The 18182-nt window shown below is 37.1% G+C and overlaps 1 protein-coding gene across 1 annotated transcript; it reads left to right on the plus strand.

Annotated features, from left to right (window-relative positions):
• The first annotated feature begins 4405 nt into the window (after positions 1-4405).
• On the plus strand, positions 4406-15264 carry scyl1 (SCY1-like, kinase-like 1). Its single transcript, XM_026280797.1, has 18 exons — positions 4406-4593; positions 7551-7691; positions 7988-8110; positions 8198-8418; positions 8582-8672; positions 8794-8949; positions 9451-9609; positions 9689-9796; positions 9954-10067; positions 10197-10352; positions 10445-10633; positions 10738-10813; positions 10916-11110; positions 11707-11825; positions 11950-12030; positions 12885-13226; positions 14145-14223; positions 14351-15264. Exons 1-18 carry the CDS (start codon positions 4486-4488, stop codon positions 14473-14475), a joined length of 2583 nt encoding a protein of 860 aa, XP_026136582.1. The 5' UTR covers positions 4406-4485; the 3' UTR covers positions 14476-15264.
• Positions 15265-18182: the final 2918 nt, after the last annotated feature.

The following is an 18182-nucleotide window of genomic DNA, read 5'->3' on the forward strand; positions in this document are numbered from 1 at the left end:
TTCTAAACTGTTCTCTTTGTGTTTCAGCTTTTAAACGCTCAAGTCACACCTGAATGTGAAGTGCAGCCTTGTTCAAGACCTTGCTGGTCAGAAATTTAATCTTCGAAGTTGAAGCATATGTAAATTTGACCGTTACTTCTGCAGAAGCAATGGTATATTGAGTGTTTTGAGTATTGGGGGGGACCTGTAGTCTTTGTAGTTTCAGGCTAAAGAAGAGCTGTAGAAGAGGAGTATTGTAGAGCAGCGGGTTTGAGGTTTTTCTTTTCCTGAGGGAACAATCTTAGATTGTTCCTTCAGGTTTTGCTTTTAACCTCCATGAGGAAAAAAAGCAAAAGACTCCGGTGGAGGCACTCCTGATTCTCAGGACGGGGTTCAATTCCCTGCGGCGTCTTTGCTTTCTAACCTCCTGCTCCAATTATACTTTGTACCTAAGTTTAGGTAGTTTCCTATTTTTTTTTTTTTTTTTTTTTTTTTTTTTTTTTTTTTTTTTTTTGCTTCTCTATTTACTTGAGTCAGATTGATTTGAAAATGTTTATACTTGTGAAATTTTGCTAACTGCCTTGACACGTTCATGTCATTCCAATATATTGCTCCCTAAACTTTAAATTGAATACAGGTTATCAATGTTTAACAATATGGTATTTCTGAAATCCTGCATTAATGCAATTGTCAGTTTATAGCTACTAGAATTCTATGTACCTCATTACAAATGTGTTATGTAAGTGGAAGGGGTTTTTTTTTTTTTTTTTTTTTTTTGGCCAGCAGGGTCCGTGTATTGCTGGCTCATTGGTTAACTACATGCATAATTTTATGACTGGAGGATTTTTCAAATGGTCCACTGAATTAGCATCACATTACTAAAGTCTCCACTTCATCTGTATAAGGTTTCATTTAGAAGTAACGCATGCTTTGGGTGAAGGGTTTTTTTTTTTTTTTTTTTTTTTTTTTTTTTATATAAATGCCCCATGCTCTATACATTCAAAATGAACTCATAGAGGAAATGGACCTGTTTAACAGGTCACACCACTGGCTGTATCATTTAAGTCACACTGCAGTGACCATCTGATCTGGAGACAGACTGAATTTGGTGGCTATGGTCACCTTGGAATAAGAGAAACGTACTGATATTAGTGTAGCTGCCACTCCTAACGATGTAGCAAGTATATTGTGTGTTCTGGGAAGTGTTATGGGTTACCTAATTAAAGGCGCGATATCTAATTTTTCTGCTTTAAAAATGGCAGAAATCACTGTTATATATATTTTTATACATGAAATTATCCAACCATGACTTTTCTATTTCACAGGAGTATAAATATAAGGTAATACAAAGGCCATTAATGCCCTTAAGCATTCATCCAATGAGAAAAAACAAATATAGTTCTGGACCGGTATTCACATGTTTCTTGTTTCTCATTAAAATTATAGTAAATATTGTAAATGACCTCGCTTGTAATAGCAGATTGTAATGCAGTTTTACAATTGTACCTCATCTGCACAACTGTATTTTAAAACTGGTTCGTGTATTCTGCTAGTCATCAAGGCATTAAAAAATGATCTGAACTGATAAATAACAGATTGGAGATTAAAATTAATAGCAGATTGGTCTCATTATAAATGAATAAAGAAAAATGCACAGATGAAAAATGCACTTAAGCCAGAATTAAAGTTTTACTACAGTAAAACAATGTTAAGTGGTATCTTCAAAATATTATTGAATTTGGCGCACATTTGTTTCTGTATAATGTTGAGATCATAAAAAAAAAAATATTCAAACCACTTGCGTTACAATTAAACCCGCGTTACTTTGTGCTCCCTCTTCTCGCCCGTCAGCAAAAATGACGCGAATATTGATGGTTTTCACCACAGACCATAAAAGACTAGGTTTCACGCTGAAGTAAAGTAGAAGATCTCTTCTTCAACCAGAGATGGTGAACATGATGGTATTCTTGTGAAAAGACAACATCATGCAAGCACTGTCACCAACAGTGTTTTCATTTAGAAAAACCTATCTTTGCTGTCTTAAGTCAAGTTATGATATCATAGAGGTTCATAGTTAGTGAAGTTAGTGCTTCTAATTGACTTAACTTGTCTCCGTTTAATCCAATGGGATCCAATTGCTAAATGTGTGACTGAATCATATAATAACTTAATAATATTGATAGTTCATCGTCTAGCTGACTACGTCTTGTATTATTATTATTATTTTTTTTTTTTTCTAAAATCCTGTCAAATGTGCACAAACTACTAGCTACTACTAAATATTGTAGAAACATAATTTTCTGTAAAGTTGCTTTGTAACGATTTATTTTGTAAAAAGCGCTATACAAATAAACTTGAATTGAATTGGTCGCTGTGTCAATTTCTTTTACTGTTTATGGTCCTCTCCCAAGCACCGTACAAAATAGACAATTATCTTTTATTGTAAAACCTGAAAAGATTGCGAAATTGAAAGTGAAAGCATCAGAAGCCGGGCTTATAACAAAGCAAAAGAGGAACTCCCATTCACAAAATTCACATCAGAAATACTATTACTGATGAAAAAGAATGGGTTAAGCACTTTCGGTTACATATAACTATAAACCATAGTAAAAGTTCATCAGCATGCATTGATTAATAGCATGTTGTAGCAAAAAAAAAAAAAAACCTTCCTCTTGCAACCAACTCAGAAAGTTCTACCAGTGGGAAGAATGAGTATGAAGTGCTGAATGCCCAGCTCCCCCAGTCCACGTCTAGCACCCCCTCAGCACCTGCATTCAAAATTTTCTGGCGCCGCCCCTGGTACATTGATGTATTTTTGAAAAGCTTAAATTAAGTTTTTCCAACTGTAAACCCAGTCCCCTAGTAAGTTAGGTTATTAAAAAAAATGAGCAAAACAAGTTGCGTGGTATCCCCACCACTTTTCAAAGCAAAGTTACGCCACTGCATATGCTCGCCTAACATTCATCAACCACAAATATGGCTTATCATCTGAGATATGTATGTAGTACAGTACATGGCAGCTCAATCTAATGTTAGCTTAAAAAAAGTGTGCATGTTTGTGCTGATCGGGAAGCTGAACGTGCTTGGGCTACCGCAGATGGAGGCGCCAAGGCGACCATTTACTCTTAAAATACTTAGTCATTTTTGCTCATGCAGATAAGAGTAATGCATCTGTTGGATCTGTTATCTCCACGTTTACCCTGTGAACTCAGAATAGCTACAAAAAGAGAGAGAGTCACTGTCGCAGACTTCATCTCTTAAACAGAAGACACTAGTGTAACAATAAATTACGACGTTACGATAAATTAAAACGTTAATGCAGTGTACTTGCTGTTTTTCCCTAACAAATTCATAATTATTATATTTGTACTTAATTATACACTGTGGCAAGCCTTTTTTTACGTGCGCTTGAGCGCTTATTAGGCTGTAGGCAATTAAAGGCTCATTATTATGATTTATATAATATATTAATAAAAGTGTGACTAATAGTCGACTAATGCTTAAAATGATAAAAAAAATTAAAACCTTTATATGATTATGGCAATATAATATATATAGCGCTGTACAATATTTCTATGAGTAAATCTCTGACAGAGACTATCAGCCAATCATTGTGTGCATAGTTAGTATGCTGACATCATCCATAGCAACCAGAAGAAAAAAATCTTGTGTCAACCGAAAACAAACTCCAAAATGGACATTGCCAGACATTACTGGAACTTCAAACAGGCCTGGACTCTATGGGCAGATAAAATATATATTTATCTTTTTTGCAACAGCAGCAGCAGCAGACAGGTTTGGTGCACACAGGGGTAAAGAACCCCATGTGGACAATGGAATATACTTGTATGTCTTTAATGTTGTGGGACTATGTTCCTGGCAGAGGCCCTAGACATCTTGTTCAGACATCATGGATTCAATTAAATACCAACAGACAAAAAAAAAAAAAAAGACTGGCTCTTAATGCTTAAATCTTATAATCGGCCACGGTTGGATTAATGATCCAAAAACAAACATAATAATAATAATTATATATAAATATAATAATAATGAATAACAGTCTCCTGACCTGAACCTTATAGAAAACGAGGGGTGAACCGAAAAGAAGAATCACCAACTCGGAGCTAGAGATCTAAGGATCTGGAGAGATTTTGGGTGAAGGATTGTTCTATGATCTCTTGTCAGATGTTCTCCAAACGTATCAAGCATTATAGGTGAAGAATCGGAGTTATCTTGGTAAAATTATGATACAAAAATCATTGAATAAAATATTACCAGTAATTGTGGCTAACGTATATTAGAGAAAAACATTTATTGCATAATGATATTTCCCCCCATTTTGAATTGAATAAATGAATTAATTAACTTCAACTTCAACAAACAGGATGAAGTGGACTCAGTGTGTGTCACGTGGCCTGGTGGCTTGTTGGTCGCGGAGCAGGTGCGTCCTCTGTTGGTTCGGTGTCAGTCCTACAGCAACATCGTAGGCTGGTTTGACAGGGAAGGATGTGGTCCTTTTTCGCACGGGATCCTATTAAAGACTTCAACTATGAGATTTTACCCGAAAACCAAGAAAAGTCAGGCATATGGACCCTCAGTCGGGGCAAGCGCAAGGTAAAATGACTTGACACATAATATAAAGCATGTAGTGTCGCAGCAGGCCGCTGAAGCCTCGGACTAAAGTTTAGCTACACCCCGCTTGGCGTTGCACAGTAAAGCAAATATAAAAAGCACAAAACTTTGTAGGATTATATGTTTTATTTGGCACTACTAAACGTCTTTAAAGTCGCATTTGTTTCAATATAAGGACCACTTATAACACAAACTAGGTTTCTTTTGTCATCCTGTTCCTGTGGCCACGTCAACAAAAAACACAGAGATGCATTAAACGGTTTACTAATGACAGTATGACTAAGTACGATTTTTAGTATTCATTTGTTTATGTGTTTCATTTGAGTGTTACGCTGTCATCGCACATTGTATTATACGTTATCTGATTATATAAACTGTGGAGAAAGGTGCAGTGTTTGTATTTACTGTACACGTGTCCTGACAGGCCATCAACAACTGTATCACATCATTATTCACCAATTGTACCTATGTCATATCAGTAATTGTATCTGATCGTCAATTACTACGTTTACTGGCAGGCATCAGTAACCAATTCTCTTCATCTCTATCTGATAATCATCTGATCAACATTATAATGGCAGCTCAGACATCAGGGAGGCAATTTACTGTAATGTTATTGACTAAAGGTTATATATAAGTGGTTTGGTTCGTTTGAAGACTAGTCAATATAATCAGGACATTCTGGTTTTCCAAATCTAATTGAACTAGCCTTCTTGGCAGTGGTGGACGAAGTACACAAATCAAGTACTTGAGTAAAAGTACAGATACATATAGTAAAATATTACTCCAGTAAAAGTAAAAGTACTCCTATTTCAATCTTACTCAAGTGAAAGTACAAAAGTACTCTATTTTTTATGTACTTAAGTAAAAAAGTACTGAAAGATAGATGTTTGCAATTTTATATAGGCTACTTAATTTAATTTTATATTAGCACATATTCTTTTTATAATCCTACTGCTCAAAATACCTTGGGTTTTTTCAAAATAACCACTATATGGAGTCAAGATATATTTTTGTTGTTGATATGGACTACGCTGATGAGAGTAATGTTCACTGTGAAGCTTACACTGTGATTGAGAGAAAACAGAGATGACCATCTGATCTTTACCAGTAAGAAAAAAGTGTTTTAAAGTTAGTTGTTTTACAGAACATCAAGGTTACAGTACAGACCAAAAGTTTGGACACACCTTCTCATTCAAAGAGTTTTCTTTATTTTCATGACTATGAAAATTGTAGAGTCTCACTGAAGGCATCAAGGGCTATTTGAGCAAGAAGGAGAGTGATGAGGTGCTGCAGATGACCTGGCCTTCACAGTCACCGGACCTGAACCCAATCCAGATGGTTTAGGGGTGAGCTGGACCGCAGACAGAAGGCAAAAGGGCCAACAAGTGCTACGCATCTCTCGGGGAACTCCTTCAAGACTGTTGAAGACCATTTCAGGTGACCACCTCTTGAAGCTCATCAAGAGAATGCCAAGAGTGTGCAAAGCAGTAATCAAAACAAAAGGTGGCTACTTTGAAGAACCTAAAATATGACAGATTTTCAGTTGTTTCACACTTTTTTGTTATGTATATAATTCCATATATAATTCCACATGTGTTCATTCATAGTTTTGATGCCTTCAGTGTGACTCTACAATTTTCATAGTCATAAAAATAAAGAAAACTCTTTGAATGAGAAGGTGTGTCCAAACTTTTGGTCTGTACTGTAACTCTATATATGACATGATAATAAGGCCTGAAGTTAGGAAGAACATTAAGGAAAATATAATTATATTTTCATAATGATTTTTTCCTTCTCAAACCTTGTCTGTGGTTTAAAAACACCCCTGGCCAAACGGGGTGCATCTCTTCCCCCTTTGATAATTACTGTAGTTACCATGTTCTGAACATCACATCATTTCTTTTCTACCCAGGTGTGATCTATATATATATATAGGTGGTTGAATAAAAATATTTGGACATAATAAAAAATTAAAAATCTTAGCTAGACAGTTAGCATCAGCTAACAATATTTACTTATTTTCAGTACGGTTATGAATAAACATTCATGTCTGTCTACTCTCGTCTAGTTAATCCAAACAATAAACATATGTATAACGTTACTGTCGATAAACAATATAAAAACAGACGTCACAAAGGACATTTTAATTAAACTGTAATTAATTAAACATTACGGCAGCGGTGAATTTGAACGTGCACATTGTATTTAATCTGTTATTTTATGGGTTTTTTTGTTGTTGTTTTTTTTTTTTTACCTAGAATTGATGTGTCTGCATCGTCTGCACTCGAGCATTTCAGTGGGCTTAAATAGATCACTCTTTACAATGGATTTAGTTCCCAAACAACTGTCAGTTTTGACCCAAATATGATTTTCAGTTACAATAATGAATCCAAAATTTCGATATTAATAACTTACTTTTAGCAACATCAGATGCACGCGCGCTCACAAGATCTCCCGGTTCTTCTGGAGACTCGCATTAAACGGTTCATTTGAATCAGTGAGTGGTCGACTCCCGAACAGCTGCAATCGGATCATTCTAATTCGTAAACGAATTGTTTGGTGTGATTCGCAATCCGATTTAAAAGTTTATTTTGAAAAGATTCAGTTCGTTCATGATGAATCAGACACCGCTTCTGCGTGTCGGAGCACGTGATATATTATAGGGAGTAACGATGTGTTTTATGAAATGTAGTGAAGTAAAAAGTACGATTTTATGGTTTGGAATGTAGTGAAGTAAAAGTAAAAGTCACTCAAAATAAAACTACTCCAGTAAAGTACAGATACTTGAAAAACGTACTTAAGTACAGTAACGAAGTAAAGCTACTCCGTTACTGTCCACCACTGCTTCTTGGCCAACTATAGATGTCCCTATATTATAGTGTTACTATATCTATAAATAGTAATTTAAGTTAACTAGCACCCCCTCTTTCTTCCAGACAACTGGTGAGCCCGTGTCAGTCTTCATGTATGAGGTGTCCCAGGGAACAGAGGAGCAGACACAGCTGGCTAAAGCAGCTTTCAAACGCACAAAAACTCTCAGACATCCCAACATCTTGTCTTACGTAGATGGGTTGGAGGTAAGGCTCCCATGAAATAATGTTGTTTAATAATCTGGTGATGATGAATCATAAGGGGGTTGTTCTCTTGAAGCAGTGCTAACCTTTTCTTCATCTTGATTGTTAGGTCGAGGTGAGCTTTTTGAATGTAACCCCTTGTCAGTTAAATATACTTGATTCCCAGAATATAAATATTTTAGTCGCTTTTTGTTAGTGGGGGATTTTACACAAACTTTTGACAGTCAAGATTTATCCCAATTGTAATTATTAAAAAGCTATTATTATGAAAACTCCTGTCCTTTTCTGTTTGGCATCAGACAGAGAAAAGCTTGTACATCGTCACAGAGCCGGTGACGACTCTGGCTGCTCACCTGAAGCTCCAGGCGGAGAAGGGAGGTGCGAGTGATTTAGAGGTGTCATGGGGCCTTCATCAGATTGTCGTAAGTTGCGAAGGCATGGACTAAAATGATATTATTGTTCAGCCATTAGTTCAGTTGCTCAGTTTGCTCTCAATCCTTTCCCATCAGAAAGCACTGAGCTTCTTGGTGAATGATTGCCATCTCAACCATAATAACTTGGGCATGTGGGCCGTCTTTGTGGACCGTGCTGGTGAATGGAAACTTGGAGGGTTGGATCATGTGACCTCAGACCAGGGAGACACCACTTCCTTACCACCACCTAAAGTGATCAACCCCGACTTAGAGAGATATGACCCTCCAGAGAGCCCTGGGAGTGGTGGAGATAAATGGTACAGGAAGAAATCTCTTATTCCCTAGTAGTTCAGCCCATACTTTTCATGGAGGTTATTACAAATTTTAAATAGGCTCGACTTTCAATCATGACTTTAAATGTTTAGTAAAATGCATATTTAATAAACTATAGTTTTTTTTGTTGTGTCTGTACCATCTCAGGACAGGGGACGTGTGGCGTCTCGGTTGTCTCATTTGGGAAGTATTTAATGGAAATTTACCACGTGCCTCCTCGTTACGATCTCTCGGAAAGGTACTAGGGCATTTTTTCTTAACTAGTTGTAATATAACAACTTTCCCATAGTAGTTTTGATTATTACATACAGTGTGAAAGCTGTTTGAGTCTTTCAAATCACTTTCTTTACTTCTTACAGATTCCAAAGCAGTTAGTGCCGCATTACTGTGAGTTAGTGGGGGCAAACCCAAAGATTCGGCCCAACCCTGCACGTTTCTTACTGAACTGCAGATCTCCTGGAGGCTTTATGAACAACAGCTTTGTAGAAAGCTGTCTGTTTCTGGAAGAGATACAGGTATTTAAACAGTTGTGTGTGTCTTTTTGTGTGAGCCTGTATTGTGTTGTATTACACTTGCATTCAAAAGTTTGGTGTTGGTAATTATCATATTTGGAGCTCAAGGGATTTCTTAGTACCAGTATTGGAAACAACTGTACTGCATAGTATATTTTGGAAACTCTTTAGGATTCATCGATGAATAGAAGGTTCAATAAAACAGCATTTAATGAAGAGACTTCTTGTTGTAAAAACATCTTTATTGTCATCTTTCACTGATTTTAATGCATCCATTCCTTGCTGAACCTCTCCACCAAATATCTTAACAGTAATGTATATTGATGAATATGTTCAGATGTTATAAATCTTTTATGTAACATGATAAGTAGAATGATCCGGGTGTTTGTGTGGGTTGTGTTTTTGTGTGTATAGGTGTTGTTTTTATTAATACTGTAACATGAATACAGTAAATTTAGATCAGATAAGTCACATCAAAGCTTGTTTGTTTGTGTGTTCGTGTAGATTAAAGAGCCTGCAGAGAAGCAGCAGTTCTTCCAGGACCTTAGTGAGAATCTCGACTCTTTTCCTGAAGATTTCTGTAAACATAAAGTGCTGCCTCAGCTCCTTACAGCCTTTGAGTTCGGCAATGCTGGCGCTGTCGTCCTCACACCGTTATTTAAGGTGGTAGACATTTTTGGTATTGCATATTTTCAGAGGTTTAGGTTTCTTTAATAAAGTCCTGATATTTTGTTTGTGTTAGGTAGGGAAGTATTTGTCAGCTGAGGAGTACCAGCAGAAGATCATCCCAGTCATAGTGAAGATGTTCTCCTCTACTGACCGTGCCATGAGGATACGACTCCTGCAGCAGGTATACATCACTTCATTGCTCCATGTAGCTTTCGGAAAAGTTTTCTACATTAAAGTTTCTTCATACCAAATTCTTACCCAAATCTCTCTGACTCCATCATACACACTGTCTCAGTTCTAAATCTATTATTTTTTCTATCTGTCTCTCTTTTTACCAGATGGAGCAGTTTATTCAGTATTTGAATGAAGCAGCAGTTAACTCACAGATTTTTCCACATGTGGTTCATGGCTTCACAGACACAAACCCTGCCATCCGAGAGCAGACTGTAAAGGTATTTGTATGCTCCATCTTCTCTCCTTTCCAGTGTTTTGACCCTCAATGTAAAATGTTCCCATTATATTTCATACACTTTTATAACACTTTTAAATAATGTTTCTTTGAATTTCTTTTTCTCCTGTAGTCCATGTTACTGTTGGCCCCTAAATTAAATGAAACCAATTTAAATCAAGAGTTGATGCGTCACTTTGCACGACTCCAGGCCCGGGACGATCAGGGCCCCATCCGCTGCAACACCACTGTTTGCCTGGGCAAAATTGCCCCCTACCTAAATTCTGGGGTAACTGCATCTAAAAATCTCAGTTCTTCACTGGTTCAGGCTTATTGTTTTCTCTCAATGACAATCTTTTTTTCCGATGCTTTTTTTCTCAGATGCGCCAGCGTGTATTAATCTCTGCATTCTCACGGGCAACTAAAGACCCGTTTCCTGCCTCACGAGCGGCAGGCGTGCTGGGGTTTGCTGCCACCCATCAGTACTACAGTGTGGCAGAAAGCGCCAGTCGTATTCTGCCCACACTGTGCACACTGACAGTGGACCCAGACAAAAACGTCAGAGATCAGGTAAAGAAAACTGATGTGCACACTGATACAGTATCTGTTTTTTATGTTCTGTGGTTTGTGTGCGTAATCCATCATTTTAAACTTAAGTATTTCTGTTCCTGTAGGCGTTCAAAGCCATAAAAAGTTTCCTCAGTAAGCTGGAGACAGTTTCTGAAGACCCCTCTAAACTAGCTGAAATAGGTAAAAGCATGTTTTGTCCCTTATTTTAAGGAGATAGTTTACAACAAAAAAAAAATCATTGTTCCTAAATGTCAAAAAATAATGCTAACGGTTCAATCGCAGAGAAGGATGTGACTGCATTGGCTCAGACTGGAGGCTCAGCTGCTACATGGGCAGGATGGGCGGTAACGGGTGTCTCCTCTATCACCTCCAAACTCATCCGAAATGCTCCGGCTGGTTCAGAGGCACCACCTGCTGAAAACAGCCCCGTCCCTCAACCTGCTCCTGGACCAGTACCCACCAATACTGCAAGCAAAGGTGTGCAACAACAGAAGCTATGTCTCATGTCAAATGCTGCACCCTATGGAGATCACATTTGTCATATGCATACACCAATGATGTCTCATTTAAAAAAAATAATTATAACTGTTATAAAATTGCCTGTAATTTCTAATGAAGTGTTAATGACTGTACTTTCTTGCTTTGCAATGTCATGGCTATATGTCCTAAATGAGGCATCCTCTAAGACATATGCAGCCAACAAATATGACTTCCTGAGGAAATAGCCTTCCAATTTACACAGCTAAAGTATGATAAATTAATTAAGCAGAATGAAGATTATCAATGAAGCAAATCTTTAGTAAGAAGCTAAATGAGCTAGTTTCCACAAAATGTTTTTTGCACTTTTCATTCAGTGAGTTGCGCATTTACATATACAAAAATAACTTTTCAATTTTTTCAGATTTTGAAAGTATGATTTTAGATTCAGTGCAGTTACTTTTTAAATCTAGTTTCAACATAGCAATCAGCTTTAATTTGATTTGATAAAAAAAAAAAAAAGATTATTAGCAGAAATAAACATTAAATTGAGTGGCACCAAGTTTATTATCTCATCAACTTCCTCTTCCTGTTAGGGCCAGAAATGAAAGGACAGATGTCAGGTTCACGTGGGATCCAATCAGAGACATCAAATGAGGAGACAGTGGAGCCAGATGGGGATCGGTGGGAGGATGAAGACTGGGGAAGCCTTGAGGTGAAAGATGGTTATTCAAATTGTGTAAAGTCTCTGGTGTTTTTTCAGTGCTTGACATTTAGTTAGACATATTGTTAGGCGTTATCATACACATGAATACTTGTGAATTTGAATAATTCCACAGGACCCTGAAAAAGTCCAAACTGATCCAAACGATTGGCATTCTGATTGGTCGGCAACGTCATCAACACAGAAGAAAAGCAATGTAAGTAATTTGCATTAGAGTAGCTTATCGAATAAAAGATTACTATTATCCTACTTGATTTGTTCGTGTTTGCTTTGTGCGAATGTTGAAGAATCATATACAATATCCATACTTAAATTTACCGTATTTTCCGGACTATAAGTCACACTTTTTTTCATAGTTTGGCTGGTTCTGCGACTTATAGTCAGGTGTGACTTATTTATCAAAACTAATTTGACATGAACCGAGAGAAATGAACCTATAGAAAACATTACCGTCTATAGCCGCAAGAGGGCGCTCTATGCTGCTCAGTGCTCCTATAGCCTACACTGAAAACATAGAGCGCCCTCTCGTGGCTGGAGATGGTAATGTTTTCTCTTCTGGTTCTTGGTTCTAAATTAATGCGACTCAAGCCCCCTTTCCTCTGCACATGACATTCGGACACGATTGTCGCATTTCTCCCTCTAGCGGCAGTCGCACAGAACTTTCAAACTGGTCGTGCAGCAACCGTTACCTTGGCATATTCACCATGGTAAAATTTATAATTTTAATGAATATAGTTAATGTATGAATGCATCGTCACAAATCAGGGGACCCCCAAAATAAAAACAGTAGGTTTTATGGGGCTCATCAACGTAAATAATGATTTAATAATTTTAAAATAATTATTTCTGCCATAAGTATTATAAACCACCATTTTACAGAATGTTAACAAAATATTGGTAATTCTGACCTCGCACTGATAGTTTTGATTAGAATACATCACATTCGTTCGGGCGTTTCAAAATATATTGAGAATAGTATTAATTCAAATGTTATTTCACAGATGTGTTATCCATTAATATGGCTAATCTACACATGTCATGTTTCCATAGGTGGGCCGGAAGTCCTCAGAGGCAGTCAAGAAGCAGAGTTCTGATTGGAGCTCTGGCTGGGATGCCGATGACAGCTGGTCGAATGAGAAAGACGCAGATGGTCAGGGTCAAAGTTCACCTGCTGATGAAGGCTGGGGTAATGACTGGGATGAGGATGGGAGTCTGGCTGATAGTTTCTCCCCAACACCTCGAAGTAAAGCCTCAACCAGAGCTCCAAAGAGCGGCAAATTAAGCTCTGCACAGGAAGGGATACGATTGGCCAGTGAATATAACTGGGATGGACCGGAAGGAAAATCAGCAACATCCGATCTGTTTTCTAGTGTGTCACAACGAAGTACAATGGTAAGTCTCTGGTGAAGGTTTTTACTTTCATTGTAAATTGCTAAATGTGCCGGAAATTCGTTCTGGATTATAGTTCCCTCTCAAGTCAAGTCACCTTTATTTATATAGCGCTTTAAACATAAAAGATTGCGTCAAAGCAGCTGAACAACATTAATTAGGAAAACAATGTGCCAATAATGCAAAATGACAGTTAAAGGCAGTTCATCACTGAATTCAGTGATGTCATCAGCTCAGTTCAGTTTAAATAGTATCTTTACAATCATTTGCAATCAAGTCAACGATATTGTTGTAAATTAAGTGACTACAATTTAGCAAGCCAAAGGCGACAGCGGCAAGGAACCGAAGCTGTGACAGAATGGAGAAGAAAACCTTGGGAGAAACCAGGCTCAGTTGGGGGGCCAGTTCTCCTCTGACCAGATGAAACCAGTTCATCTGTTTCCTGTGGTCTTGTCCTGGTGCTCCTCTGAGACAAGGTCTTTACAGGGGATCTGTATCTGGGGCTCTAGTCTCCGCTGTCTTTCAGGGCAGTAGAGGTCCTTTCTAGGTGCTGATCCACCATCTGGTCTGGATACGTACTGGATCCGGGTGACTGTAGTGACCTTCTGATCTGGATACAGACTGGATCTGGTGGATACGGTGACCTCGGAATAAGAGAAACAGACAAATATTAGCATAGATGGCACTCTTCTAATGATGTAGCAAGTACATCGGGTGTTATGGGAAGTGTTCCCGGTTCCGGTTACCTAATTAATGGAGCCTAACAATCCTTTAATGGATTTGGATTTTGAAGTGTATTAGTGTTTTATGTGTAAGACCGGTTAAAGAGATGGGTCTTTAATATAGATTTAAACTGTAAGAGTGTGTATTATGTGTATCAGTGTATAATGTTTGTGTGAATTTTTTTTTTTTTGTCCACAGAAGTCTGATGGCTGGGACGCAGACAGTGCTGGAGACTGGGGAGCTGAAGAAAACTGGGAGTCACTGGAAGGAGATCAGGGTCAGAGACTTTTTTTGTTCCAATTTATGCAGTTAAAACAGTGTATTACAATGCAGCTTCATTCTTGTGTTTTCAGTTAGAGAAAATAGGAAGTGCATCTCAAATAACCATGCTTTCACTCCCTCAGGTTTAAGTAAAGCAGAATTAGCAAAGAAGAAACGAGAAGAGCGGCGGAAGGAGCTGGAGGCCAAACGGGCAGAGCGTAAAGCGGCAAAGGGTCCTCTCAAACTGGGCGCACGCAAACTGGACTGAGCACTGGAAGTACAACAGATTATTGACACTTTGAAGATAAAGGGACTGCGAGATTTTAAAGAAACATTCCGTGACGGAGCTCACACCTGTCTGTATGCTGGCGACTTGGAAGACCTCAAATTCAGCCGTGTCTGCTGACTGAGGAACAGCTGACACACCTTAAACTATGATAGTCCTTTCCTCTCCTCCACAGTATCATGATTTTTATAATACAAAATATCATAGTTTACTGAGTGTGCATGAACTCACTGGTTTGATTATTAGGAGTCGAGGAAATTTGAATAATATAATCCTATATATCTTTTATGGATGTACACTGATTATACAGTAACTAAGGACCGCTTTGCTCTGAAGGTCTTTGAGGACATATGAAAATGGATGATGCAGAGAAACTCAAGATGTAAGCTGTTACTTAATCATGATCCTAAATGAAACAATGCCATAACTAGTGCATGTATAAACACAAATTGATATTTTCAAAACAAAGGATTCACTTGACCAAAAAACATTGTAACTCATGAAAGGCGTTTTGTTCTTTCTTTGTTTGCCATATGACTGGTGAGGGTGGATGTGCTTGTTATTTCTGGTTTGTGCCTTCTTTTGCGTTCCAAGTAGGCGGTACTGCATATGTTGTAAAATAAACTAATCAACAGATGATTTTAGTTAATGAGAGGTCTGTGAAATCCGGTGCAATATTTTCAGAAGGGGTAATTCATGTACTGTACACACAGATGTTAAATCCACCTTCATATGTATTTATAATAAAGAGAAGCAGCCTGTCTTTAGAAATGTGCTGTACAGAATCATGTTGCTCAATTGCTGTTTCACAGAACTTAGTCCAGAAAATGGTAACAAAGGTCTCACTGAACTGCCAGAAACACATACATGACAGTAGTGGTGAGATTTATTTTCTACAGTATAATCAAAAATCCAGAAATAAAGGAATTTAATATTAAAAGTCCCTGGCTTAAAAAACACTGGTATAAAATATTTAATTAGCCGAATTGTCTATATAAAATAAAAAAAAATTCTAAAAATCCCTTATGTGGGAATGACCAGAGTTGGGCAATGTCATGGAAAGTTGTTGGCTCAAATGCATTACTGGCTTATGAACGTAAGAAAGGTTTCTTAAATTCAAAGGACTGGAAAGTAAGACTAATGCATTTATTGCAGTCTCATTTCCTTATCTTTAGTCAGTGCTATATTTGTAAAAGTTTATTTAAGGAGTGGTGACAAATCCAGCAGCAAAGATTGTCACAGATAAGAATTGCACAGTATGGTAATTATGTTATCTTTCGTTAATGTTTACTTCACTTAACATTACTTCATTATGTAGCTGACCCTTGTCTTAATGGATATGACAATAACAGGGTTTCCTCTGGCTCTTAAATTTACTTTTAGTAAATTTAAAGCCTTACTAAGTCTTAAATTGTACAAGAAAGTCTTAATTATGATTTCAAGAGGTCTTAAATTTGAATCATTCAATTTTAATGACCAGAATTGCGCTACTTTTGCGTCATCGAAGGTTAACGCCCCTTTTTGGGGGAAAACAAACGGAATAACGGATTCCCCTGATACAGAACTCGCTTTAATTTCTTGATAGCAAAAATGGCAGAAACATACACACTCTCTTTGCGGGCCGAGGACCGTGAGAGGTATTTAAAGAAGCTACTGGATACGGTGTTTACAGATGTTTCCCTTTGAAATGGTCGAAAACTGGAATAATAACCCCACGCAGTGGCCAAATATGGACATCTAACGTTATCATTATCTCGTGGAATCACCAAGTAGCCTATTTTTGTCATTAACATACTCACAGTCTGATAAACTAGACGATGAGGCCATGTCAAGAGGAGTCGGTGGTTTACTTGGATCATATTTTACTTGATTTAAGCTTTTGACAGTTTTGTTGTAGTTAGAAATACGAAGCTGCTAGTAGCTCTCATTAGGCATGCTACCTTGGCTGTTAACTGATTTTAAGTTTGAAATATTCGCAGGCTAGGACTAAACAATATAAATATTATACAATATCTGTTTGTAATTGTGTCTGACAGGCATGTACACATCAGAAACAATGACAAACAAAAGGTCCCTGGAGCGAGTTCTGTATCAGGATCCGTTTGTTTTCCCCCAAAAAGGGGCGTTGCCCTTCGATAACGCAAAAGTAGCGTTGATCTATGGCTGAATGTGACGATTAAACTTTAAACATCTAACGTTATGATTTAATTGAATAAACACGTGCGCTCCGCGTTCATAGTCCAGTGCTGTGCTGTTTTGTGTTCTGCTGTTACCAGGGAAACCGTTATACTCTATCAAAGCCTCACCTGCTGGCAGAGAATAAATGAACTAGTGTAGTAGGTTAGACTAGTGCGCGTTCGCACATTTAGTGTCCGTTCTTTCAATGCATGCATTAAACAGCCTATAAAAAAGGATTTAGAATTATCCCATAATTAAAGAAAGGGGGCAGAAAGTGTATATTTATATAATTTCATGTAGTAAATATCATATAAACAGTGACGTTCTTTTCTCAAAAAAGCAAGCATGATTACAAATTTAATATTGATTAAATACAACATTTAAATAAACAAATAGTTAATGTTAAGAGTTTAGGTTTTAGACACCATATTTTCTGTTTTCGCTCTATTGCTCCAACAACAACAACAACAACAACAACAACAACAGAATTTCAAACACAGCCACAGCGCTGTTTTGCGTCTCTGAACACCAGGAGCTGTTTTGTTCCAGAATGAATCAACAATTTAAATGATTTGGTTCAATCATAATGATTCACTTATGAACAGTGACTTACTGCTGCCTCCTGGCGGTATTAATTTTACATTTAAGGTATCTTTTCATTTTTTTTATAATTTCAAACATCAGTTTTCAATATTTTATGTTTAAAATATCAAAACATAATTCATGCATTTGTGATTGCAGGTTAAGGTATTCCATGTCCCTCTGAGCTGCATTAATAACTAAAACATAATAACAAAAAATTCAGGAGTCAGCTGTCCACGGTAGTCCTTAAGATATCAGCACAATACCACTCTCAGTAAAATATAATCTAATTATTGTTATCGATAAAATCTCGGAATATTTTGGAGTTATCTCTTTTTATCAGTATCACAAAATACATCAATAATTTATTGATAATAATTGTTTAAATTAATATATTATTGAATAATTTTGTCTTTAAAGGCTGAAATTTAAAGTTCAGCATTTTATAAAACTTAGTTTTTGTGTAAATTTTTATCTGAATTGTAAATTATGCTTTTTATAGTAATTTTACGGTTTAATATGGTACTGTAGACATTGCCCTACCCCGCTCATATTGTATTCATTTTATGTGTTCGGGTCTTAAAAAATATTTGAGCTTAAACATCCTGCAGAAACCCTGAATAATCAAAATGACAGTTTGTGGTAATCAATATGGATTTGATCCATTAGAGATATTAAACACAGTGTCTCTGATGTTGTTATCCAATTGCTAAGCTTCCCACTGCTTTGCTGTCAGAAGAATTTATTCCAGCAAATTGTAACAAAGGTCCCATTGAGCTGATGTAAGGCAGGCAAGCTATGTAGAAACCTTAACATTTTCTTGTGTAATTGATAGTCTTGCACCATGGAGCAACTGAATTCATTTAACAAGTAACATCTAAGATATGCTGGTATGGTATGATCACATTGAGAAATACACAAACACTTAG

This window comes from Carassius auratus, chromosome 14 (assembly GCF_003368295.1).
Source record: "Carassius auratus strain Wakin chromosome 14, ASM336829v1, whole genome shotgun sequence".
Classification (NCBI taxonomy): Eukaryota; Metazoa; Chordata; class Actinopteri; order Cypriniformes; family Cyprinidae; genus Carassius; species Carassius auratus.